This window comes from Equus quagga, chromosome 5, assembly GCF_021613505.1.
Source record: "Equus quagga isolate Etosha38 chromosome 5, UCLA_HA_Equagga_1.0, whole genome shotgun sequence".
Classification (NCBI taxonomy): domain Eukaryota; kingdom Metazoa; phylum Chordata; class Mammalia; order Perissodactyla; family Equidae; genus Equus; species Equus quagga.
The window spans coordinates 123,002,259-123,026,678 of record NC_060271.1 but is presented as its reverse complement, the minus strand read 5'-3'; the positions used below and the strand labels follow the sequence as shown (position 1 = coordinate 123,026,678).

The following is a 24,420-nucleotide window of genomic DNA, read 5'->3' as shown; positions in this document are numbered from 1 at the left end:
CCAAAATGACAAGTACTGTTTATTACAGTTACACGAACGGGCCAGCCACAGGCTCGGTGCCATCCCCTGGACCAGCAGAGACGAGCATGGTCACAGACCGCTTCCCCACCCCCCGAATCGTACCCAGTCATACACTCCGGGCAGAAAGTCCCAGTGTCGAACACAGGGCACAGGTTCCCTTCATTTGGCAGTGCACCTCTCTTAGTCACAGATGGCGCCCGCCTCTGAGCGGCCCACAGAGCCCCTGGAACGTTGTCAAATGAAATAAGCAAGCACGGGAGCTCCCAGGAGCCCTGGGCCGGGGCCTCCGGGCCTAGCAGAGGTGTGAGAGGAGGACTGTGCAAGGGGTCTGAGAGGGGGGCCTTGGCTCCAGGTCTCCGAGGGGCCACGGGCCTCAGGTCAGGGTGTGCTGGGCCATCACAGCTTCTTCAGCCACTTAGGAGACTGTGCTTGGAGCTTGGCAACACAGAAACTGACATCAGGCCTTATATAACCTTGGCTGAACCTACCAAAAGCCACAATTTTAGCAAAGACAACAAAAAACAAATCAGAGGGACTCTGACCCCAGAATCCCTCCCCACGGGAAAGAGGAAGGCACAGAGCTTTGAGCCAAGTTTCCCCGATATCATTGGTATTTCGAGAAAAGGCTGGTCACGTCCACACAACCAGCACAGAGAGAAGAAAAGGGAGTGGAGTTCACACGACTACTTTATATTAAAGTTTATTACATTTGGAAAATCTACTGTACAGGGAAAAACCCATTGGATTAAGTAGAGTTTTGCCAAAAGCAAAAGACTATCACTCTTTGGAACATTCCTGATTCCAGCCCAGGGCAGGGCCACAGGAGCTAATCACAGGTGAACCTGGTTCTTCATGGAGCAGCTCAGTGCCAGGTGTGCCCAAAACCCCTCTCATCACCTTCCAAGAGAAAGAGTCCAATAGCCCAGAGGTGGCGCCAAAGGAAGCGCCCAGGCTGCGGGAGATCCCCTGGGCCCTGCCACCTCTCCCACCCGACAGTCCTCTCCCCTCGTACCCCAGCCTGAGGCACCAGGACTCAGTTCTCACACGGGCTTCTCAACATCGATCGCAGCAGCCCAGGCCACCGCCGTGGCCCTGAGTTCGTGGACATGGGCGTGATCACTCAAAGAGGTGACTGCCCATGGCAGCCGGGATCGGCCAGCCCACCAGTGGGGCCAACTGATAGACATTCCATACCCTGTTGCATACTTGAGCGACGAACTCAGAGACAACACACAAACAGCCTATATGTTGGCTTCCAGATTTGGTTCTTCTAGTTAAAAAAAAAAAAAAAAGTCTTCTTAACCCTGACACTGTCTCCTGACCAGAGATGAGGGAAGCAGGATGGGGGGTAACCAAATCAATTTAACTTACGTCAGAAGTAACAAAGTCTACTGGGCTATGAACAAAGAAACTAGAGGAAACATGTGCAAAAACAAGTGGATATCTAAACGAGACTTCCCCACAAAGCAAAGTGAACTCTGACGGAGCCCGGAACTCCTCTCCCTGCCACTCAGCGGTAAACGCCCCCGAGACTGTTGGTCTCTACCAGTAAGTGCTACAGATGTGCCAGCCCTCAGCCCTCAGCCCGAGCATCTCCCAGACACGCGGGCCATCCAGGTCCAAAGAAGTGGGGTCCCCTTTCTCTCCAGAGCTGGGCCTGGGGAGGGTCTGCTCCTGTTTGGAGAAACTGAGTCAGAATGGTGAGATGCCAGGTGCTGGCTGTGGTGGAAAGGTCATACACGAGAAAGCCCTCGCGCCAAGTCTCCAGGCAGAAGTCAGAGAAGCAGAGGAGAGCCCCCAGCGAGCCCCGGCACTCGGCGGGCAGGGAGCTGGCTGGGGGGGCCGGGAGCGCTGGGGAGGTGGCATGGCGGCAGGGGAGGCAGTGCCTGCAGTTCTTCACGGAAGAGGCAAGTGGGGGCCTAGCTGAGTGGCAGGGAGAGGGGGAGAAGTGCTCCCCCGTCAGGCGTAGAACTCCTCTTGCTTGGTGGGCTTCTGGTAGGCCCCGCCGTTGGCTTGTTTCGGCTCCTCCAAGGAGTAGCTGCCCTCATCTTTCTTCTTCATCCGGTACAGCATGAAACCCACCAGGCACACAGCGAAGATGAGCCCCACGAGGCCTCCAGCAATGACCCCTGGGGTGGGCAGACAGGCCGGCTCAGCTCAGCTGCTCCTGGGGCTGAGCAGCAGTCCCTCCCCAACCGGGCAGCCCCAGAGGTGGCCTTGGCTGTAGCCAGCCCCACACCAGGGCTAACGACAGTCCCTCACCCCAGAGCAGCAGTTGCCCCTTCCCCACCCACCTGAGAGCAAACTCACCTCCCAGCACTTCCTTCCTGTCCAGGAGGCCCTGTGAGGCCCCCGCAGCCTCAGGATCCACTGGGGGCTCCTTCCGCTGGTCAGGTTCCACTGCAGCCCCGGCTGTGCTCTCCTCCGACAGGTCAAAGGTGAAGTCCTAGGGGCGGGCAGAGACAGGATCAGGCTGGGGTAAGCCACTGATAGCAGCAGCATCCAGTTCGATTTCCAAACCCAGAAGCAGTCCCTGGTCACTGCTGCCACCAGCTCAGACACATCCAAACCTGGACCTCTGGACCCCAAAGCCAGGCCCCTCTTGCCACATCGCACTGGGCCCTGGCTGGACTGTGGTGGAGATATCCCACCAAGTGATATAAAGCACGTTTTCATCTGAAAACAAATAGACTAAAATGACACTATATGATGACACTATGAGATAAAAAATAAGACTTGTTAGTACTTTTACACTTGCAGCAGGCGCCTTGCTTAAGTCTAAGTTTGGAAAGCCTTCTTTTCAGTGCTCTTTTTTTTGCCGAGGAAGATTTGCCTTGAGCTAACATCCACTGCCCATCTTCCTATTTTTGTATGTGGGCCGCTACCACAGCATGGCCACTGACAGATGAGGGGTGTAGGTCCACACCCAGGAACAGAACCCCGGCCGCTGAAGCACAGCATGCCAAACTTAACCACTAGACCACTGGGCTGGCCCTTCAGTCATCTTGAAGGACTCTTTTGCTCTGGTGTCATGTTCAGTCTGTCCCACCCTAGGCTGGGCCCTGGGGGCAGAGGAAAGTGGGAACCTCATGAGACTGTCTTCACGGTGGGGAATATGACATGCTCACAGGGGGCTGGGTGTGCCAGAGGGACCAGATCATCTCACCCTGACGCACTGTGCTCTGCCGGGCACTAGGAGCCACCCCATCCGGCCACCCCACGTCCCAGGAAATACAGAGGACTCCAGTGGGCAGACACTCACCTGCTCGCCAGAGCCCTCTCCTGCTGGAAGCTGGGTGGAGGCTCCATCCTCAGCAGCCTTCTCGGTGGCAGAAGGACCTCCATCTGCCACGCTGGGAGGGTGAGGGTCAAGCAGCTGGTCAGGTACTACGGGAACAGAGGTCTTGTGGTGGTCAGGCTGCACGGCCCTGTGTGGATGGAGTGTGCCAGGCCCCTGGGCTGTGGTGGCCCTTGCCGTCGATGCCCGGTGGGTGGTTGGGTGCAGGGTGGTCTCACTGGGTGGGTGGATGGTCTCCTTCTCCTGGGTGGTAAAGCCAGGCTCCACCCCTGACAGGTACACCACCGCTCCCTCCTCAGGCGCCGCTCTGGCTGGCACGACGGAGGTAGAGGGGGCGATGGTATCTGTGCTGGTGGGCTCTGGAGCTGTGGGGATGGCCGTCAGGACACCCACGTCCTTCTGGACAGCATGGGTCTGCTTTGACAAGGTGAGATCTTGCAGGGCACCTGCAGGGCCAGAAGCAGAGGCAGCTGGGGTGGGAGAGGCCCCAGAACATCTAGACCAGCCAAGCTCAGGCTGTGAAGAAGGGCTGGGCAAGGACCTGCAGCTCTGACTCCCAGGCCAGTAGAGCAAACCCTTCCTTTCGTGAGAAGCTGTGTCCCCTGGAGTAGAAGCAGCTGAGGGTAAACTCGACTTTGGAAAATGGACAAGGAGAGCTGCCCTTTCCTGCTGCAAGCACCCGGGGACAGCCTGGTCTCTGGAGCCATTAGACACCACGTTCATCTGAGAAGGAACTTTCCCTCTGACTTCTGACGCCCACTCCCTGGGTGGGAGCGTCCTCAGGGGCCTCATCCCCAGGACACACACCTCTCTGGCCCCCTCTCTACTCTACTTGCCCTCCCCTCAGAAAGGCCTAGGCTCCCAAGAACAGAGGCCTGTGCCCTACCTCCCAGCTCCCAGCCTAGGCCACTTTCCCCATGATGGCCTCGGCCCTCTTTTTGAGGAAGATCAGCTCTGAGCTAACATCTGCTGCCAATCCTCCTCTTTTTGCTGAGGAAGACTGGCCCTGAGCTAACATCCGTGCTCATCTTCCTCTACTTTATATGTGGGATGCCTACCACAGCATGGCCTGCGAAGCGGTGCCATGTCCGCACCCAGGATCCGAACCAGCGAACCCTGGGCCGCTGAGCGGAGCGTGTGCACTTAACTGCTGAGCCACTGAGCCAGCCCCTCGGCCCTCTTCTGAGGTCCAGCTCAAGAGCACCTCTTCTGGGACGCCTCCCTGACCACTTCCAGCTCAGGGATTCCGCTCCCCCAGGGAAAGGGGCCATAGTGCAGACAAGGGAACATTTATCGCAGATCTACACCCCACCAGGCTCTGTGCTGCCTTACAGCTCCCAACAGCCTTATGAAGTCAAGATATTATTCCCATTTTATAGATGAGGAAACAGAGGCTTGGAGAAGTCAAACCACCTTCCAAAGGTTGCCCAGGGAGTTAAAGAGGAGAATATGAGCCCAAGTCTGTCTGTAGCAGGTGGCCCCCGGGGCTCCTGGGACCCAGAACACTCATGCCTCCATCCAAACACATTTTCTTCTTGCGGTGTGGACCCCGTTTCCTTCCCCAACATCACCCTTTGGGCCCAGTGGGGGAGCTGTGGGACCACGGCCCCCAACCCACAGCCTGCTGCCAGCTCACCTGCACCTGAGCCAGAGAAGTTGTCAGAGTCATCCCCAGAGCCGTCCTGATCTTCAGGGGGCACATTTGTGGCCACAATTTGCTGGAAAAGGATCAGAAAAGGGTATGAGTGGAGCCTCAGCTGAGCCCCGCTATTCCAGGGTCCCCATCCTAGCCAGCTGAGTACACTCCCCCTACGCTCACTCAGCACAGGAAGGAGGCCCTCATATGCGGCTCCAGGACCCTCAGCTCTGGGCAGTCCTCCCACACATTCCCTAAGGCTGTGACAACACAACTCAGTGCTAGGTGCTGGGGGTGCAGAAACACACAAGAAGGGGCACCCCAAGAAACTCAGATGGGTGACGGAGCCCCAGACCTCACAGGGGAGCAGACAGAAGACACCATCACTGGGAACACAGGCTGTGGCCCCCATCAGTCCACCCCACATTGAGAAATCAGGTCGTGGGGGCCACTGGCCAGGGAGCTTCAGGGTCCAAGATGGCCAACTCTGCCCCACTGAGGAGCTTTCAAGAGCCCCAGGAACAATCCCACAATGAGCTGGCTCCAGAGAGGCAGCCTCCAGGCATGCTGGGCACCAGGGTGTGGACAGCGAGGGCCCCATGTGGGGAGGGGGCCGGGGTGAGTTGTCTGTGTTGAGGCAGGTCTGCCCACACAGGACAGCCCCTGGCCTGGCCACGATGCTCCCTCCCACAGCCAGTCTGTTTTCTTAGCCACAGGAAGGACTGGGTCCAGGCCCACTTGGGGAAGGAAGGACGGGGCACCCATCAGGCTGGGGACGGATGAGGCTGATCTAGAAGAGGACCTGCACTAAGGAGGCATCAACGAATGGGCTGTAGGCCTGGAACGGGCCCTGTTTGCCAACAGCCACCCTAGGAATGCCTGCCTGGTCCAGCCCCGAGAAGCTGCCAGCGCAGAGTGCAGACACATTCCCGAGGCGCGGCTGTGCCAGTGGCAGAGCCGGGGACTGGGGCCGGGAGGAGGCGGGACACACTACACACAGCCAGCAGGCCTGAGCAGAAGCCCCGGGGGAAGGAGGGACCACCCCTGACCCCAACACTGGCTCCAGGACAGCGGGTGGGGAGGGAGGACCCAGCAGCCAGGTGGCAGGAGGGGTGGGAGTGTCCTGTCCAGCAAGGAGACTAACCAAAATGACCCTGTGACCCAGTCCATCTCGATAGGGCCCCAGTGTCAGGGGTCAGAATAAAGAATGAATGAATGAATGAAGCAGAACACACTGTTCGGGGCACATGGCTTTAGAGATATCCTGACCTCTGCCACTTACTAGCTGAATGGCCTTGGGGACATCACTAAACCTCTTACGGCCTCAGTCTCCCCATCCATAAAGTGGGGCAATAATAACACCTACATTCCAGGATTGTTGCCAAAACTCAATGAGGTTATGCCCTTAAAGAACCCAACAGAGCCTGGCACGCAGTGAGCGCCCCACCAACGGCAGCAGCTGCTCGAACGCTCAGCACGGGGAAGAGGTTCTGGGGCCTGTCTGTGAAGAGGTGGGATACAGGCCGGGAGGGTTTCAGGAGAGGGGGCAAGAAGGAGCGGGTTCACAGACGCTCTATGCAGGCCCCGCCCAAGGCTGGGCTCCAGGGAGCGGGGCCTACTCAGGCCCAGAGGCCTTGCCAGGTCCGGGCCACAGGCCACAGGGCCTTGGCTCTTGAGTGGAGCAGAGCAGGGAGGGACAGACAAGACCTTTGGCTCCTGAGGCTGCCTGGCGCAGAGCTGGACCAGGTGGGGGCTCCTCAGGGCCCAGGTCAGAGAGAAGCTTCAGACACGTGTAGAAGCCACAAGGCTAGAAATACCGCTGCACTTCCTTTGAAACTACAAAACCCAAACTGTACTTCTCTCACCCCCAGGAAAAGGGTTTGGGCCTCAGAAGGGCCTGTCTGAGCCGTCACGGCCCATCTACAATGAACAGTCAGTCCCTAACCTCTACCCACACCCCGAGCCACATCCTGTCTATACTGTCCCAGGTGGTGTTTCAAATACCTGGCCTGCCTCCATAGAGCTCCAAAGCGGTCCCTACCCTCCCCGACCCTGTCCCCCTTTAATAGCAAAAGAATACTGTGTACTAGGCAGGAGCAGCGTGGGTACCCGCACGGCCATATACTCCCATCCCAGGCCCATGGCAGAATGCTCCTGACAGGGCAGCAGGCTTGGTGAGGACAAGCATCCAAGGGACCCCCAACACACAGTCACTGAGACCCCGCCTCACCCTCGCCCAACCGCTCCTGCCCGGGGAGGCCCTAGGGACTGAGCATCTTTTCCATGCACTGACTCTCCCCTGGAAAGACAGCTCGCCCTGGAGCAGCCATCAGGGCTCCAACCAGACCAGCCTCAGCTGCAGAAACCAGAGTCATCGGGTCAGCCCTATTTCACTGATGAGGGAACTAAGGCCTGCAGAAAACTCAGTGCACTGGGGACCCTGTCAGCCCTGGAGGCCCTGCCCAAGACCCAGGGAGGCCCAGCCTCTCGCCTACACAGAGAAGCCCCAGCAGGTTAGCAGATTCCCAAGAGCATGGCCTCTCTCACGACTAGATCAGACTTTCGATCTGTCCAGTCCCTAAAATCAATTTGTTTCCTCCTCTCTGCTGGCTTATCCCTCTGTGATCTTATTTACACAACAAGCTCTTAAGCAAATGCTTTCTCCACTGAAACCAGCTCCCAGGCCTCAGGGCAGCCTCTCCCCTCTCAGGGCTGGGTCTCTACCTAGGGGAGGGCCTGTAGTGACCTCTTGAATCTCGTCCAGCTTGAACCTTCGTGACAGCCTCAGCTCCCTGGGGAGGACACTGGCAGAAACTGCTGAGTGAACTTGGATCAGCAGGTGCCGCTGACTCTGGGGTTTTGGGTGAGATTTTGGTTTCACTCCGCAGCCCGGCTGTGCTGAGAGCCTGTAGCCAGCTGCCTCCAAGGCCTCACGTGGGCTCTCCTCAGCCTTGCCTCCCACCTGGGTCCTTCCAAGACGGCTTGGCCATGGCTCAGGGCTGCTCGGGGACACCACCACCTCAAGCTGCCTTGGAAGGGCAAGACAACCCAGCCCACACCTTTAGTGGGGGCACTTGACCTCTACAAGTCCCAGAAAAAGCAGCTTTTCATACAACAAAACCCTTGCGCTAAGTCAGGTCTAAACTTCCACACGGTCAGTTTGCTCAAAGCAAAGGCCAATTTGCTCCCTCCCCACCCGCAGCGCAGACCCCTGGAAGCCCAGCGCCTCAAAGGTCAAGCCAGGTTTGGCTCCAGTGGGTTTGGGGGTCGTGCTGCAGACACATGGAGGCTGGGGAAGAGGGAAGATAAAGAAGACTCAACCCATCTCCATCTCTACCACACCAGTCTCCTGGTCACGGGGGGCTGTGTGGAAGGACCGAGAGAGGGGACCTGAGTCGGGGCTCTGGCGTGGCAGGAAAGAGCGGTGAAAGGAGGGAGATCTTCTCTGACCTTAGAAACCCTTTCCACCATTCCCCCTTGACTTGAGGCAGGCAGGGCTGGGATAGCATCTCCCACAGATAAGGAACTCAGCCTCCGAGAGGATGAGGGACTTCTCAAGGCCCCCAGGCAGTGGCAGTGTCTGCAGACTTCCGGCAGTGCTTGCTCTCCTCACCTGCCATCTGTCCCTCCCCAGCCCGGAAGGACCGTCTTCCCTGGCTGGCCCATCTGTTTTAAGGGAAACTTGCCTAAAGCTCCCCCCGACGACTGCAGGTTCCAGGAGCCAGGGGATGAGAGTCATCAAGTAAGAATTCCCGATCCCTGCCCCAGTGGCCAAGGGACCGAGGTGCCCGCCCGCACTGCACTTGAGAGGTGCAGAGAGGATGGCACGGACAAGCACAAGGTCAGGGCTACCAGGGGCTGAAGTCTTCACCATGCTGCTGCCAGCCATTCCCAAGAGCAGGTCTGGAGTCTGTGGGCAGAGGGCTGGCAGAGAAGCTTCAAGAAGGTGGCTTCAAGCCAAGTCCCACCAGCTTGCATCCTGCACGGGCCATAACAAGGGCCACCCTCCTCAGGAACCTCTGTGCAAGCAGAGCCCTCGCCCTGGCCAGCCGAGCGGGCCTGGGGCTGTGCCGCAGCATTCCTCCAAGACACCTTGGGTGTGAAAGCTCCTTGGCAGGGTCACAAGTCAGGACACCAGTGAGCATCTGAGTTCAAGTGAAGATGGGGGACCCAGGGACTTCCAACTCCGGGCTGACCAGAGAGGTTCCCGGCCTGCACCGCCCACTGCATGAACCCACAGGCACCAGGCGTGAAGACGAGGTTTCCAACCCCCGACACCCTGAGCCACTCACACGTGGCACCTGCTGCTTGACTTGAGTAACGGATAAAACACAGATCCTTTAAAAAGCATTACTGAGTTCAAAGAATCGTGTTGCTTTTTTAACAAAACATGCTAAAAGCACAATACTGTGTAAGGAGGTCACAGACTTTGATATTTCACAGGGCCCTCAGTGTCAAAACTTGGGGGACTATCATTCAGGGGCTTTGAGGAGAAAAGAGGGTAAGAAATGGTCTGTCCTCGCCCCGGTGAGGTCCCAGGGCAAACAGCCACGCACCCACTCCAGGAGGCTTCTGGAAGGAAGAGCTGCGGAGACTGGGCCACAGAGGGGCACCCTATGGTGGACACTAGGGTGGAGCCTTGAGGCCCCCAGGCAGACCCCAAAGAGGATAAGACCACACTCAGCCCTGAGTCACTAACTTTGGCAGCGCTGAGGGCATCCATGGTGGGGCAGCCTTTGCAGTGTCAACTGGTAAAGGGAGGTTTAGGCCTCTGTTGGTCGTAACCACCCCAGTGTGGTGACAGAAGCGCCGGCTGCTCCAGTAAGGGCCGAGACACTGACTCCACAAGCCCACTAGTCATGCAGGAAGCCAAGGGTAAAGACTGCCCCTGAACAAAGGCAGCCAGCCTTGGTGCTGGCTCTGGGGCTGATGAGGAGGGGGCCCCAACTTGTTGCAGGAGCCCTGGCTGTGGGGTCACCAGCAGGCGTTCCCCATAGTCACGCAGGATCAATGCCCATCGAGATCCTGTGTGACAGGAGGTGTCCTCAGAAGGCTTAAAAAGAGATCCAGGGTCTTTTAGAAAATTTTACCCCCCTCAGTTCCTTGGTGAGATCCATGGATCTAAGGGACACAGGCTGATTCCCCCTCCCCCACACTTCACAACTCTTGGGGGTGGAGGTGTCTGAGCTACAGAACTCCAGCCTTCACCCCACACCTGAGCATCAAGATGCCAGACTGGTCAAAGGTGACATCCAAACCGTCATCTGTGTCCAGGCCAGGGGCTCTCTTCTTGGGCGTCCCTAAGAATCACAAGGAGCCTGATCGAGATGAAGTCTTCTGAGCTCCATCCCTGACGCTGACTCAAGGGGCCTGGGGCAAAGGCCCAGGACTCTGCAAGTTGAACAAGCTCCCAGCTCCTGTATGCGGTCTGTAGACTGCTCTTGGAGAATAATAGTCTGGACAGGAAAAGGCCTGCCCAGGGTAGCCAAGGGGCTGGACACTGGGGAGGAGTGGAGAGTAGAGACCCCCCATTCAGGTCCCTTGACTGAGTCCAGTATTCAAAGAAGAGGCATCAAATAGCAACAGAGCCCCGTAAACAAGCTCTAGGGGCAAAGTGATCAAAGTGACCTCTGCAGACAGTATACGACAGTACCCGCCCAGTCTGTGGAACAGGCCTCACTGTGGAGCCGGGGGAACCGCTGAACTTCGAGAGGCACCCGATACCCAGCAGTGCAAGAAAAAGGAAGCAAAGAAAAGCAAGAGCCGTGTTTCCCTGAAGCTGGGCTGAGCCTCTGTCCTGCCAGGGCTGAGGACCTCCTTGGCACTCCAGGAGCGGTCTTCCCATCCAGCGGCTGGCCCGATGCAGTGACCTGGCTGAAACCAACAGACGCGAACAGGAGAGAGCTGCTGATGCTAAGAAGCCCGGGTGGATCCCCAGGTGAGGCCGACGGGCCGGGGAGGGCAGCAGGGGCTGCAGAGCCTTGGTGCCATCTTCCAGGGGTACCTGCCTGCCCGGGGTGTGGCAGGGGAAGAGAATGTTGCCAAACACCCAGCTCCACTCCTGTGGCCCACCTGGTGCCCTGAAGCAGTGGGCTTTGTGACTCTGCCATCCCTTGTGTCGAGGGTCATCTGCCTTTAGCTCTGGCTAACATGGCCTAAGCACGGACCAGAGGGGCCAGGTGGGTCAAACTCAAAGCATCTTGGATCAAGGATCTCAGGGAAAGGATCAGAACCAGAGATGTCAAGGGAGAAAGAGACCGGTCCCGGGTGGCTGACCCAGGGTGAGGGCCAGCTCTAATGCTCCCTAGCAGGGTGACCTGGGCAGCTGTCTGCCTCTCTCTGCATCTGTTCCCACCTGGACAACAGAGGGGCTTAGCTAAGAAACCCTAAACTCCCTTGGGGCTCTGACAGGCCAGACTGGGATCTGGGAGCAGTAGCCCCGATTCCTTATCAGTGAGGCAGGGTGGTGTGTGAGTGATAAATTGGCCACAGCCAGCCATGCTGGGTGGGTGGGAGGAGCAGGAGCAGGGCCCAGGAAGACACTGGGCTCCCTCCTGCCCCAGGATGTTGCAATGGTAGGAGACAAATCACTTCCTCTCCAAAGCCTTCTTTCCTAACTTGGGAGCTGCCAGGGAGACACCCTTAGGCCACTGAGGCAGCACAGACCTCCTCGCTTTGGCCTCAAGACCCTGAAATCTCTCCCTCACTGAAGAGGCTCCCAGGAGGGAGGAGCCCCACCGGAGCCTGGGGGCAGTACCAGCATTTCCGGCCTGACAGGCACAGTGATTTATCTGCTCAGTGTCTCCACCAACCAAGTCAAGCTGGGACCTGCAGAGAGTGCTACCGGGGGACGGCCCAGGGCGGGAGGGGCTGTGACCGGGCAGGTAGGCGGAGAGGGAGCTTCTTCTCCCTCCATCCTGAGAATGTCCATCCTTGAGGGCCCCAATAAGGCCCCACCCCTGTCAGCACTTCCCCTGGGAGGAGCGCTTTCAGGGGACCTCGTGGGCGTGCACCTCCACCCCCACATACACACACAGATCCATTCAGCTGTTCCCACACTGCCACTGGGAAACAGATCTCACTGCTCCAGGGCATTCCAGGGTAGATGGCACCTGGCTTTGGAGACCCCTATGCAGTAGCCTTTCCCATGGCCCTAAATGCCAGGGCTTTACAGGCGGGAAACCTGAGGTCAAGGTCACAGAGCCCTCCCCCTGCCCCATGCTTCCCCTTGGAAGACCCCCAGGGCCAGGCTGTGTTGAAGGAGGGGAGAATGGAGGATCCTGGTAGCCAGCGCCAGCTGCGATCAATGCCCCCAGCACCTCATACCCAGCCCTCCACAGAGCCGGCGCCCGCCTCGCAGCCCGCCTGCCAGGACTTGTCTCCGAACAGGCCCAGCTGACGGCTGGGTGTGGGGCTGGGTGTGGGGCCGCGGGGCTGGAAGACCAGTTCCTCCACTTTCTCCACCTGCCAGAACCCGGGCCAGGCAGGGCAGGATTCCACCTGGGCGTTGAGCAAGGCCGCCCAGCCAGCCCCCGCGCCTGGTGCTGCCTGGGAGCCAGACAAGGGGTGGCCAGGGGAAAGTGACCAGAGCCGCTCTCGGGAAAGCCTGGTTATAGCCTGGGCTCTTTCCCAACCTAGTGGGTGACCTTGGAAAAGGCTCTGCCTCAGGTTGCCCATCTGTACAACAAGGGCTTGGCCGAGTAGTGGCAAGGGGGCTCCTCGTTCCAAGTCTGTGCCTGGGGAATCAAGGCCTGCTCTCGAGGGGCAGCCAGATGCAGCAGCCACAGCAGGCTGCCCACCTAAGGGGTGACGCACCATGAACCTGGGACTCAGCACGGGGAGGACCCAAGATGGCAACAAGGTGGGGGGGGGGGGGGGCAGGGTCTGATCACCGTGACTTCCCAAGGAGTGCTATGGCCTAGTCAGGGTGTGGACGATGTCCCAAATCAAGGTGACTCTGGGGATGGCAACTGGCAACCCACAGAGAGGGACAGAGGGGGCAGCCAAGGCCTCCAGAGCCTTGTCCCTCCAGCCCTGGCTGTCCTGAGGAGACAGCTAAGGCCGGAAGCTCCGTGCAGGATCCCCGTCAGCTCCCAACGAGGGCCCCTTGAACTCTCTCTGGGTGATTAGTCCCCAACTCCACTGGCGTAGGGGCCTGACACCTCTGGCACATGGGCTTCTAGAGACATCCTCTCCCTGCTCTGGCTAAGTAAAGTAGCCTCAAGAGGCAGAAACTTGTGGCTTTAAGATACCTGCAGCCAGCCAGGGCTCCAGTTGTGTGCATATGGAGGGAGGGGGGTCACTTTATTACCCAAATCTCTCCCATCAGCGTCCCTGCGATTTCAGGGTATCCCTTGAAAAGGAAAACGCTTCTGGGAGGCTAGTCACTCACACCAGAGTGAAAATCAGCTCCATATGGGGGAGAGGCTAATTCTGGAGCTGGGGCACTGGGGATGGGTAGGAACTATGGAAGACAGGAAAGGATTACAAAAGGGAGGCTAGAAGATGCCAAGAGCAAATTTTATAACTTGTTTCAAAATGTGGTCATCAGCCAACCCTGCACCCAGGAAAGAAAGACTAAATTCCCTTTGCTCCTGAGCCAGATGTTCATGAGTCCTCTTCCCACGTACAGGAGAATAAGGGGCTAGCCTGGGAACCTACCTCAGGGATAAAGCACAATTCAGACCGACTAGGCACTGAAGCTGCTGGAAGCCCAGACAGAGACACGGGAAGGGCAGAATGTCCCTGAAAGTGTCCCATGGGGGTGCTAGGGCACAGTGGAGCTGGTACTTTCTGGCCTGAGTGATAGAGGGCAGAATTTTCTGTGAAGCCTGGGTCTCAGGAGGCTGGACTCACTCCCTGGATTGCTGGTGGGTCCCCAGCCTAAACGGGACCAAAGCAGCCAGGCCCCTTCACTGTCAGCCTGCCCTCCTCCAGGGGACGTCTCAATGGCCGGGAGGTTCACACGGCCTCCAACGCCCAGCACTGAGCTCCGAGGCCCTAGCAGCATCTGCACACAGTAGGCACTAAGATGGCTGAAAGGGGGATACGGATGCAGCCCCAGTCTTAGGAGCTCGGCATTACCCCAGAAAGGGGAAATCACCATACGACCTCACCCAGGGCTCAGGGACAGTTGTGGCAATGGAAGGAAGAACCTAAGGATCGCCCTGAGCTGGGAATCACTTGAAAAATAGAAATACCTGAATTAGGCCTTGGGAAAAAAACAGTAATCACAGCTACTTTATTGAGCACTACGTACCAAGTACTAGTCTAAGCTCTTTACCTGAATTAACGTAATCTTCACAGTAACCTTAGATTCTGGTACCATACCCATCTTACGGATGAGGAAATTGAAGCAAAGGGGACAAGTCACTCGTCCCAGGGACACAGCCACTGAAGCGCTAGAGAGGGTTTAAGGCCAGGCAGTCTTGCCCCAGCAGGCATGCTGTTACCCACCCGCCACAAGGAAGACTCATAGTGAAGACCACAGGGCTGGCTCTCTTACCTCAGAAGGAAAACAGCCATCATTTCCATGGAGGCGGCACACAGCAAGTACAGAGGGAAGAGGACCTACGGGCGGGGCCGCCTGGCCCAGCTCCCTCTCTGGGGCAACCTCCAATCTGCATTTCTGGGCATAGGCCACTATTCCCCACAGCCAGGGGCCCTGCTTGCCTGGCCTGAGCCCCCACTGAGGTGCCCTGGTACCTGGGTTCATGGGCCTCCTCCCACCGCCTGCCAGCCCAGCCCACTCCTCCTTGGGTCAGGAGGCAGCCCCTGGCAGTGGCTCAGGAGGAGGAGAGCAAAGTCTGGCCTGCCAGTGAAGGCTCATTTATTTCTGAGAAGGGGCAAAAGCCATGTTTGCAGACCGTGTTACGGCAGCACACCGGGCTAAGACCAGCCGGCCATTCACAAAGAGGGACTACACACCCAGGCAGGGTCAGGCTGCACCCCTTCCTCAGCCACAGCCTCCGGGGGCTCTCCCCAGGGGTCTCCCCAAGTACAATGAGCCCCAAAGCTCTCTCAGACTTGCTACTCTAAGCTCCAGGCAAGGAGAGGGCTCCCAATCATGCCACATATTTTATTTCATTGGCTCTTTTCAAAAGCTCTCTGAGGCAGCATATGAAAAACCCCACTTTACAGAAAACTGAGCCGACACGTAGGTGAAGAAACGTACCTGAGATTACAGAGGGAGGAAGTGATAGAGGCTGGATAAGATCTGGGTCGTTCAGACTCCCTATCCTGTGCTCTTTCCAGCCCCCACACAACACCTCTGTGCTCCAGCCTGAGGGGGAACTAACCAAGGCAGACTAACCAGCCAGGTCTGGGTCCCACCTTGCCTGCCCAGCCCCAAGGCTTCAGGACCCCAGGCTGGGCCTGGAAGCCACCCCAAAGGCAGGCAGACCCAGGCATTCAGGCTCAGGCTGCTGCCGTTACACTGGGAGGAGAGGAGGAGTAGGGTGCCCACCAGATGCCCACCCAGCCCCTAGATGGATGTCTAGAAGAATGATCCTATTCCACAGGGGGGTGGAGAGGAGGGGGTGAGCTCGGGGGCTCTCTGCTTTTTGCACAATTCTCAGATCCCAGGATGCCTCAGCCACTGCTTCAGACTGACCCACGGAGACCTCGGGCCTGGCTTTCTGGCTTGAGTCTGCCCCAGGGAAACTTCTGCCCCTGTGGTCATCCCCCAGGCCCCTGTCCCCCACAGAGGCCCCAGGTCAGGAGTTGCCTGAGACGGGCAGAGAGGGGAGGTGGGGGCAGAGCCTGAGGACCTCACTCAGCCCAAGCGGGCCCACTCTCCTAGCCTGGCCACAGCTCACAGGCCCTGGCCAGCCTGGAGGTCTTGCTGCCCAGACCCTCCCCAAGCCCCACCCTGAGGGGATGCAGTCACCAGGGACAGCAACACCACAGCGCAGCGGTTCCCCCCGGGAGAAGCTGGAGGGACGTCAGCCTCGATGACAGTCTCAGAGACTCCCAAAGCACCTGCAGCCTGGGGCCCTGCGAGCCCAAACCTGACCGAATATCCGTCCGGGACACTCCCCAGAGATGGGACCCCCAGGGCCCGGAGAGTTTCCTGGGCAGCAGGGATGCTGAGAAGATACTGGAGAGAAGAGCCAGTGCTGTGCTCCTGCCATGGGGCTGTCACAGTCAAGTCCCCACCCAGGTCGGGCGAGGCCCCGGGCAGCAGCGGCCAGCACAGGGCCAGAGGCACAGGAAGAGCAGGCCAAGTCCTCAAGTCCTCGTGGTGCCTGGCACGTGTACTGGGGGGGACGACGAGTGCACCTCAGCCCTCTAAAATTTCCCTCCCACCTCTCCACGTCCCTCCCTCCCTGGGCCAGGTCCTCGAATCCTGTCTTCTCAGCCTCCTGAGGGGGCAGAAGGCACCCGACGAGGGCCACTCTGGCCAAAGGACATGCCCGGGAGCCCCAAGGGGGAGGTTATGAATCGAGTCAACGTCATTGTGGCGGGACAGTTCTCCTGACACCTTTGGAGATCAATGGTGTCCAAGAGTGGTCCCAGAGCAGAACTGGTGGCCTCTGTCACTCCTAGTGCCTCATCATGGGGACCTGCTTCCTTAACAATTCCCATGGCCAGAAAATGTCCTGCCTTACAGCCTGAGCTCCCGACTTGAAACTGCTATATTGTGGGACAAACCTTCTCAGTCTGCACAACCTTCAGATATCACTGTCCCTCTGGCCTGTCTGCACAGACCAACCAACCTTCCTGTCTGGTTCCAGTAAAGGCCACCTACCCTTTCCTGCATGTGCCCCTGCACAGGGCTGTGCACACGGCAGGCGCCCAGGCTCTGGGCTGCAGATCCCATCCAACCAGGTAGGGCTCATGACCCCCCAGTGCTTGAGGCAGAACTCTCCTGGGGCAGGATCAGGGGCAGGATCCACTCAGATGCCCACCAGTCCTGTGACATGGCCACCAGAGGTCACATATACCTCTGTGTATGACCTCCTGTCAGCCTCTCAGCCCCCTCCCCCCATTTCACAGATGGACTCACTGAGGCCAAGAGAGGCCCATGCACAGTCACTCAGCAGTAAAGAGGAGGGCCAGGGCTGGAAGCCAGGCCCCCAAGCCCTAGTCTGCCTCACTGTACTCACCCACCCCATGCCTGGCACACAGTGGGCTCACGGTCAAGGCTGGTTGGGTGAGTCTCGGGGGAGGATCCGTGGGCTTGGCACCGTGACTCAGCTGACGAGTGGAGTGATAAACATGCCCGCCTTCCCCACTGCCCCAACCTGCCCAACACGGCTTCCGTTCCTGTGATGAGAGGACCTGGGGCAGGTGGCCAGGATGCCTGGGTGTGTGCAGAGAACACCACCTCGCCCCCACCCCCAGCCTGACCTTTCCCAGGGGATCCACCTCTGGTTCCCACACGGAGCTCTCAGTCCACCTCCTCCAAGCAGCCTGCCCTGACCTCCACCTCCACAGATGACCCCTCAGGCAGCTGGTGTTCCCTCGAGTCCCCAGAGGAATAATGGTGGGGGACCCTGAGCCCCTGCCAAGTCCCCCAATGCCACCTCCACCCTCCCCAGGACAAGGTCTCTCTGCAACCACATGGCTGTCACAGCTGAAGAAGGCAAAGGAGCCCTTGAGCAGATGGGGGAACTGAGGCACAGAGGGGCAATGACCTGCCCAAGCCACACAGTCGGGGGCTAAACTGGGACTAGGAAGGACAGGTGTCCTGGTTGCCCTTCTCTGCAGGAATAACTTCCACAGACTTCTAAAGCCAGGGACAGAGGTGTGTCAGAGCTACAGGTAAAAAGGGAAGAGACTGCCAGAAAGGGAGGGAAAGAGGAAGACAGCTTCCTGGTTTCTGAGAAGGAAGTTGCAGACAGGTGGTGACCAGGTTTCCCCAAAAACTCAGACTGCAATCTAACCAGCAGGAAAGCCCAATGGGGAAATCGAGTCACGACCCCCCAGGCAAAGCCCAGCCATAGCTGCAACCCATGCTGTGGCCCACCACCCCACACCTGTGTGTGTGTGTGTACACACATACCCACATACGGGTACACACGCTCACACACACATGCTCACACGGCCTCTCGTGGGGCTGCAACCCTCAGGTGAGTCACGGGGAAGAGGAGTTTTTCCCAGGGCTGAAGGCCAGAGGGGGAGCTGCCTCTACAGATAACTAGGCGGCCCACAGAGCCATAAACGCCCAGAGGATAGAGCCCCTCAAGGGGCTCCAGAAGCAGAAGGGGACGCTTCTGGAATCCTCCCAGTTCACAAGTCAACAGGAAACATCACTGGGCAGATGACTGAGTCCAGGAGCAGGTCTAGCCACCAGGCTTCCCCTCTCCCGACCAATGGCCCCTGGCCCTGAGTCTGCCCACTGCACTGCCCTCCCCTGTAAGCTTGCCTCCCCACACTGGCAGGCCCTCCCAGGCTCCCCGGCTCCCTATCCCTGCCCGCATGACAGGCAGCAGGACAGGATCCAGAGGAAGCTTAGACCTTCCTCCCCCGCCACCCCACACCACCCCCTCCTCTGGGGCCCCAGCACCAAGCACAGGGGAGCTGACTAGGGGCCCCTATCCCGGGCTTGGGAATGCTGGGGACCTTCCAGTGCCAACTCCCCACCCAGTCTAAGTCTCCGGAGGACAGGCAGAAGGCACCATCACGCAGATAAAGCTAGGCCTTCCAGGGGGACCGTGGAAGGGCCTTCCCAGGTCCACCTGGAGCTGGAAGTTGCATAGTTGCTGAAGTGACCCTGAGCGCAGGGTCTTGCCTCCGTGGCCTCACCTCCGTGGCCTGCGCCCCCAACACACCTCCTTGCGTTGAGGGAGGATAGGCGTGCATGCCCTCCCTCGGCCCGTCAGGGCCCTCATGGCCGCCTGGAGGGAAGTTCCAGAAAGCAGCTCCCATCGAAAGCCCAACCTCTGTTGGAACAGCTGAGAGGGAAATGACACCGTGCTGAACCTGTTCCAGGGTGTGGGAGCCTGGCGCCGAAAGCCCTCTTTCCACAGACTCCCTTAATCCCATTCCTCCTCTCTAGACACACTTAGGCAGGCCCTTAAGGGGGGGCTTTCAACCCAAGACTCCAAAATTGGTTGTTGAAAAGAAGGAGGAAATCAGGAAATAGTTTGTTCTATAAAACTACCAGGGTTCTGGAACTAGAAATCATTTAACGACCACTTCCTCATGTGGCTGCTCCCGCAGCGGGACCTGGCGGTGGAGGGGCCCGCGGGTGGGACTTGGCACTGGAGCCAGGAGTCCTGGCTTCTGGTAACCCCACCTGTGCCACGGCGCTCGCCTCCCTGGCTTAAAAAAGGATATACTAATTCCACAAATGTCCCCCCAGTGCCCAAGATGAAAGTCAGTGCAGGCTGGCCGCTGCCCTGGGGGACCAATATGGGGGAAAGTATGCCCCTCCCCAATGCAGAGGGGGAGGTCAGGCCACTTGGCACCAAGCCAAGGAAGTTGGTCTTCGCATGGGTACCAGCCCTGGGTGCACACTCCCCACCCTGCCCTTGTGCGTCCCAGCGTTTCCTGACCTAGGCTTCCTGGGCATCCTTAGGGTTCTTGTCTGTCCCTAAGCAACCATCAGGTGACACCAACCCAAGCTCAGGACGCTGCCAATGCTCAGAGTTTGCCAAAAGGCACTGTTCAGGCCAGCTCAGCCCAGCCCAATGCCCCCTCCATCCAAAATATACACACCCGTGGTTCTCCGGAATGGAACAGCAAATACCTACTGGGGCTTTGCAGAGTTCAGCCAGCCCCATAGGCTAGGTTTCATGGGGCTGACTGGACAGTCCATCGACTTATTCATGCCATACACATGTGTACACACATATATAGTAATCCTGGTTCTACCACGATGGCCCCTTGGAGGGGCTCACTTCTACAGGCTTCATCCACAAAATGGGAACAACGACTCACACTGTAACGATTTGGGGTAACGATTAAATAAGAATGTAGGGAAAGCACTGAGCACTTGATAGTAGGCGTTCAGTGTCAGGTGACCCTAATTATATCGACAGCTAACTTTCCTCTGGCGCTTTCATTACCAAACACTTTCACGCGTTCATTATGAAATGAACATGCAAATGACACAATGAGGACAGGGAGAACAGGTATGATGTCCACTTTGCACAGGACATCAAGACTTGGAAGTGAAGTGACTCACCCGAGATGACGTGGTTAATTAGTGGCAGAGCCGAGCCTCGATTCTGGGGCTCTCCCTAACCCAAAGCTGTTTCTAGCCTGCCAGGCGGTAGGGATGCGCTAAGGCGGGGACACTAAATCCAAATATGGCATGGTGGAGAGACGGAGACAGGAGCCAAGCTAAGAACGCACACCCTTGCCAGTCAGGATTTATAGTGAGTTAGCCTCGCTAGGTCCAGGCCACCCATGACCGGCAAGTCACTTACATCTCAAGTCAGGTGGAGAAACTCGGAACATGGGGTCAACAGGTGCTTCCTCCCAGAGGTCATTCACATCTGTTTACCGAGGGAGCCCGTAAGCACCTCCCTTGACAGCCTCTCTGTCATTCTAGGTACTAAGCAGGGATACTGCAGGGGTCCCAGCTGGTCCATGAAGGCACCAGATGCACATATCATAGACCATGAACATGACTCACAGGTGAGACCCTTACTCAGAGCTGAAAACTCTTGTCTTAGAAATAATTCTAAAGGATCTGATTCGTTTCTTAGCGCTGCTCGAGAGAAGCGCAAATTAGAACTCAACTGAAAAGCTGCTTGCTACACTTAGGCACACACATGCCTCTTTTGGCTGCTATCGGACAGGATGGAAGACGGAAAAGAGCAAATGAGATTTCAAAATGTAGCCACCTGAGGCACCGGGGCAAAGTGCTCTTCGGAGCTGGGTAAAGCCAGGAGACATGCCATAACCTAACACAGTGACAGTGACAACAATGAGAACCCGGCGCCGGAGAGTATGCTCTGTATTCTTTTGTTAATAAAGGAAGGGGAGCAAACATTTCAGAGAATCCTGCCCAAAATAAGAATACTTTTGAGAGTAATATTGATTCTTAGGTCACGGAAAAAACCTGGATACCAAGGATCCCTCATTCCCAAGAGAATTCAGAATTCTGCTGCAGTAAAAAAAACATTCCTCTACAAAAGACTCCAAAATTTAAGCTTCTCATTAATTCTTTCCAGGCTCCTCTCCTTTCTTATCCCTCTCCTCACCAATCTGGGTTAATGAGATTTTACTGGACTCACCATGAGCCACAGGTAGAGACTTAAGCTGGCTCCACCCTCCCTGTGGAGCTGAAGCCAGGAGTGACATCACCTCTAGGAGGCTCTGAGCCCAGGCCAGGCAGTTAGTGCCTCCCCAACCCCCATCTGCCAGGCCCTTGGGAAATGTCTCTACTAGCCCCCATAATTAAGGCAAAAAGGGATTTTATGCCTTTCAAGAAAGAGAAGAGAGAAAGAGAGGAAAACAGCAAATAGCTTTCCAGAACAAGCCATTTTTCTTACATGACAGAAACAAAAGACCAAGGGAAATACACGCACACACAAAAACCCTTTCAGACAAACTTGTTCTCGTCTCTTGGGAGTGGTTTTGAGCCACCTCTGCCCCAGCAGGCTTCCCTTGCCCATTCAAAGTTAGGCGCCCAGGATTATGGCCTACCTCATGGTCCCCGGGGGGCTTCTGACCTGCTTCCCAGTGGGGCCAAAGTGATCTGTGGGAGAGGGCCAGATCTGTAACCTGTGGACACCTTCTCCCATTTAGGCAAACTTATTTCTTTTAGGAAGAGGGTAGAGGAGGCCTCTGGGACACCAACAGTAAGAGGGAGAGGACAGAGCTCGGAAAGAGAAGTGAAACTTTATAAAAGTTTACAGAGACTTTATAAAAGAAAAAAGAAAATGTAAGCTCCAAGCCAGAGTCTGATTCCGAAGCTTAGCGCTTTTGGGCTCGACTCAACCACCCCCTCTAGGAAGCCCTCCCACCATCCACTCTAATAAGCTTCCCTCCCTCTCTCCCTCCTTTCCCCCTTGAGACTCAACTGTCTCCTTGGCCTTCTGTCTCCATAATGTGCCAAAGTTTCTAGGCGAGAAAAAATGCCATATACTGCAGCATCTGCCCCTCCCCAGCACACAGAAAACTCTGGGAGACGTGGCCACAGAGAATCCCAAATCCCATCTGCCTCCCCGGTATCAACGGGGGCTCTGGGATCCCAGCTCACAGGAATGCCAGCCTCACCCACAGCGGGGAGGGGAACCACCACCACCACTCCTCCCAGTTCTGGCTAGAAACAGGTGGACTACTGCTGAGGCCCTGTCTTGGGCCTGGAGAGAGTGGAGCAGCCAGGTAAGCCAAGCAGCTCCACTGCCTTCTCCAGGGTATTAACCACGGTTCAAGGCACAGTCTGAGTCCCACAGAAGCCATAGCCTGAAAGAGCTGAGGAGGAGCCAGACGCCAGCTTCTTGGACCTGAAAGCCAGGAGTGCACTGGCGACCCAGCTCAGAAATCCCATCTTTCCCCACGTCCCCCCCGGAGATACGCACCCCCCCTCCACATTCCAGCTCAGCAATTCAAGAGGGCTCAGGGACCCTCTCCTGGACTTCAAAATGCTTCCAAGCACAACAGTCACCTAGAAAGCAGGCAGAGCACCTCACAGATCAGCCTGGAAAACACTTCACCTGCGGCAGACCTGTAACATACCTCGAAGTTCTCAATTACTGGTACCTACTACTATTCTAGAGGGACCCGCTTACAGAGGGTTGACATTGCTAAGCCTCGTCCAAATGCCACAGGGAGGTACCTCCTCCCCCTCGGCTTGCGCTCCTTCCCTGCCCACGTGCCTCGCTTTGCCAGAGCTAGGGAAGTGGAGCCCTCGAGATGTGGTGGCGAGAGACGGCCACTTCCGGAAGGGGAAGAGCCCCTCGCTCTGCACCTCCCCTCTGCATCCCGGGGGATGGCCGGATGGCCGATCCGGCCCGCGGGGAGGACCCCGGGACTCTAGCACCGGGTGTGGCGGGTGGGGGTGGACATGGGCACCGGATGGCCAGCGCTGACACCTGGCGGCCACCCAGGTCCCAGCCCACGTCAGGCCCGGCGCTGCGGGGCGGTTCCCAGGAAAGGGTTACAGGGGCCAAGAACAAAGCGCCCCCATTGGGGAAGGCGGGCTAGGGGACGGCGGCTGGGGCGGGAGATCACTTTCTGGGGACCCTCGGGATGCTCTTGTCGGCCAGGTCTCTCTTTAGAGGAGTCCCACCCCTAGCCAAAGGTGGATGCTGGAGTCCTACCCAAAGGCCTCGCTCCAGCCTCGAGCTCCACGTTTGTCCCTCTTTTTCCCCAGCTCCACTGGGCGGGCCAAGGGACCCGCCTTCCCTCCGCGCGGCTCCAGCACAAAGCCGGGTCGGGGGAGGGGAAGAGCCACTCCGGGGTCCCCTCGCGTGGAAGCCGCCGGCCCGCCCCGGCGGTGCCCAGCACGGGCACGCGCCCCTCCGCGGGCAGCACAACTTCAGCAGCCCAGAAGTTGGGTTCCTGCAGGTCTCTAGCGTTCTGGGGCCAACTTCCCGCAACCTCCTGGTGCCAGCTCGGCCCGGCTCCCCTAGGGCAGCCAACCGAAGGCCGAGGACCCCACCTCCGCCCGCCCGCCCGCGTCCCCCGCGCAGCCCTAGCCCTAGCCCTGGCTGCGGCTCCTTGGCAAACGCTCCTGCCCGCTCCCGCGCCGGCTCCGCTGCGCCCAAACTTGTCTCCGCCGAAGGGGCCGGGCGCCCGAGCTCGGCAGTCTGGTTTGAATTAGGGTCTGCGGGCGGGGCGTTGTGGCCGCGGTCACTGCATCCTCCCGGGTCACCGGCGGGGGGCTCGGCGGCCGCGGTGCCCGGGGTGACTGGGTGGGAGCCGGCGACCCCGGGCGCCGCCGCAGGCTGGCGGGCTCGGATGAACGTGGAGCCGTTTTTCATAATTGAACGCAGGGCCCCGGAGCAGGCTCCGCTCCCCAGGGCGCCCCAGTCCCCGGCCGGGAACGACGGAACCCGCGCGGCGCCCACCGACGGCGGAGACAATAGGGGCGGGAGTCCTGATTTCGGGGCTCGCGGTCTCCAGGCCCGCTGGGCTAGCGCGGGAAGAAGGGAAGTCCCCGTTTCCCCTCCCCCTCCACGTGCCGCCGCCGGCATCGGCGGGTCTGCAAGCCCCGGCTTCCCGCCGCCTCCCGGCCGGCCCCGGGCCGCACTCACCGGGAGGGCCGGCTGCAGGCGCAGCGCCAACGCGCAGAGCCAGAGCCAGAGCGCCGCGCGCCTCATGCTGCCCGGACCGGCGGCGGGAGCGCGGCGGGCTGCGCGGGTCGGGGCTGCGCGGCGCTGCGCGGACTGTGCGGGGCTCCGGGTCGGCTCGGCCGGTTGCGCTACGCGCGGATCCCTCGGGCGATGCCCAGCGCGCGGCTGTCCTAGGCGAGGGCTACGGGGTGGCCGGCTGCAGTCCGCTCTCTACTGCTGGAGTCCTCTCCGGCTGCCTCGGCTCCCGCCCGCACCTCTCCCGCCGAGCT

General features: G+C 58.5%; 1 protein-coding gene across 3 annotated transcripts; it reads right to left on the bottom strand.

Annotated features, from left to right (window-relative positions):
- On the bottom strand, nucleotides 1-24,420 carry SDC1 (syndecan 1). 3 transcript variants are annotated; one of them, XM_046663241.1, is made up of 5 exons: nucleotides 24,113-24,420; nucleotides 4,956-5,037; nucleotides 3,284-3,765; nucleotides 2,332-2,467; nucleotides 1-2,150 (listed from the first exon to the last, which is right to left on the bottom strand). In XM_046663241.1, exons 1-5 carry the CDS (start codon nucleotides 24,176-24,178, stop codon nucleotides 1,981-1,983), a joined length of 936 nt encoding a protein of 311 aa, XP_046519197.1. In that variant the 5' UTR covers nucleotides 24,179-24,420; the 3' UTR covers nucleotides 1-1,980. The 3 variants fall into 3 exon arrangements, with proteins under 3 accessions (XP_046519197.1, XP_046519195.1, XP_046519196.1); XM_046663239.1 differs by lacking the exon at nucleotides 24,113-24,420 and adding an exon at nucleotides 18,705-18,842; XM_046663240.1 differs by lacking the exon at nucleotides 24,113-24,420 and adding an exon at nucleotides 14,461-14,685.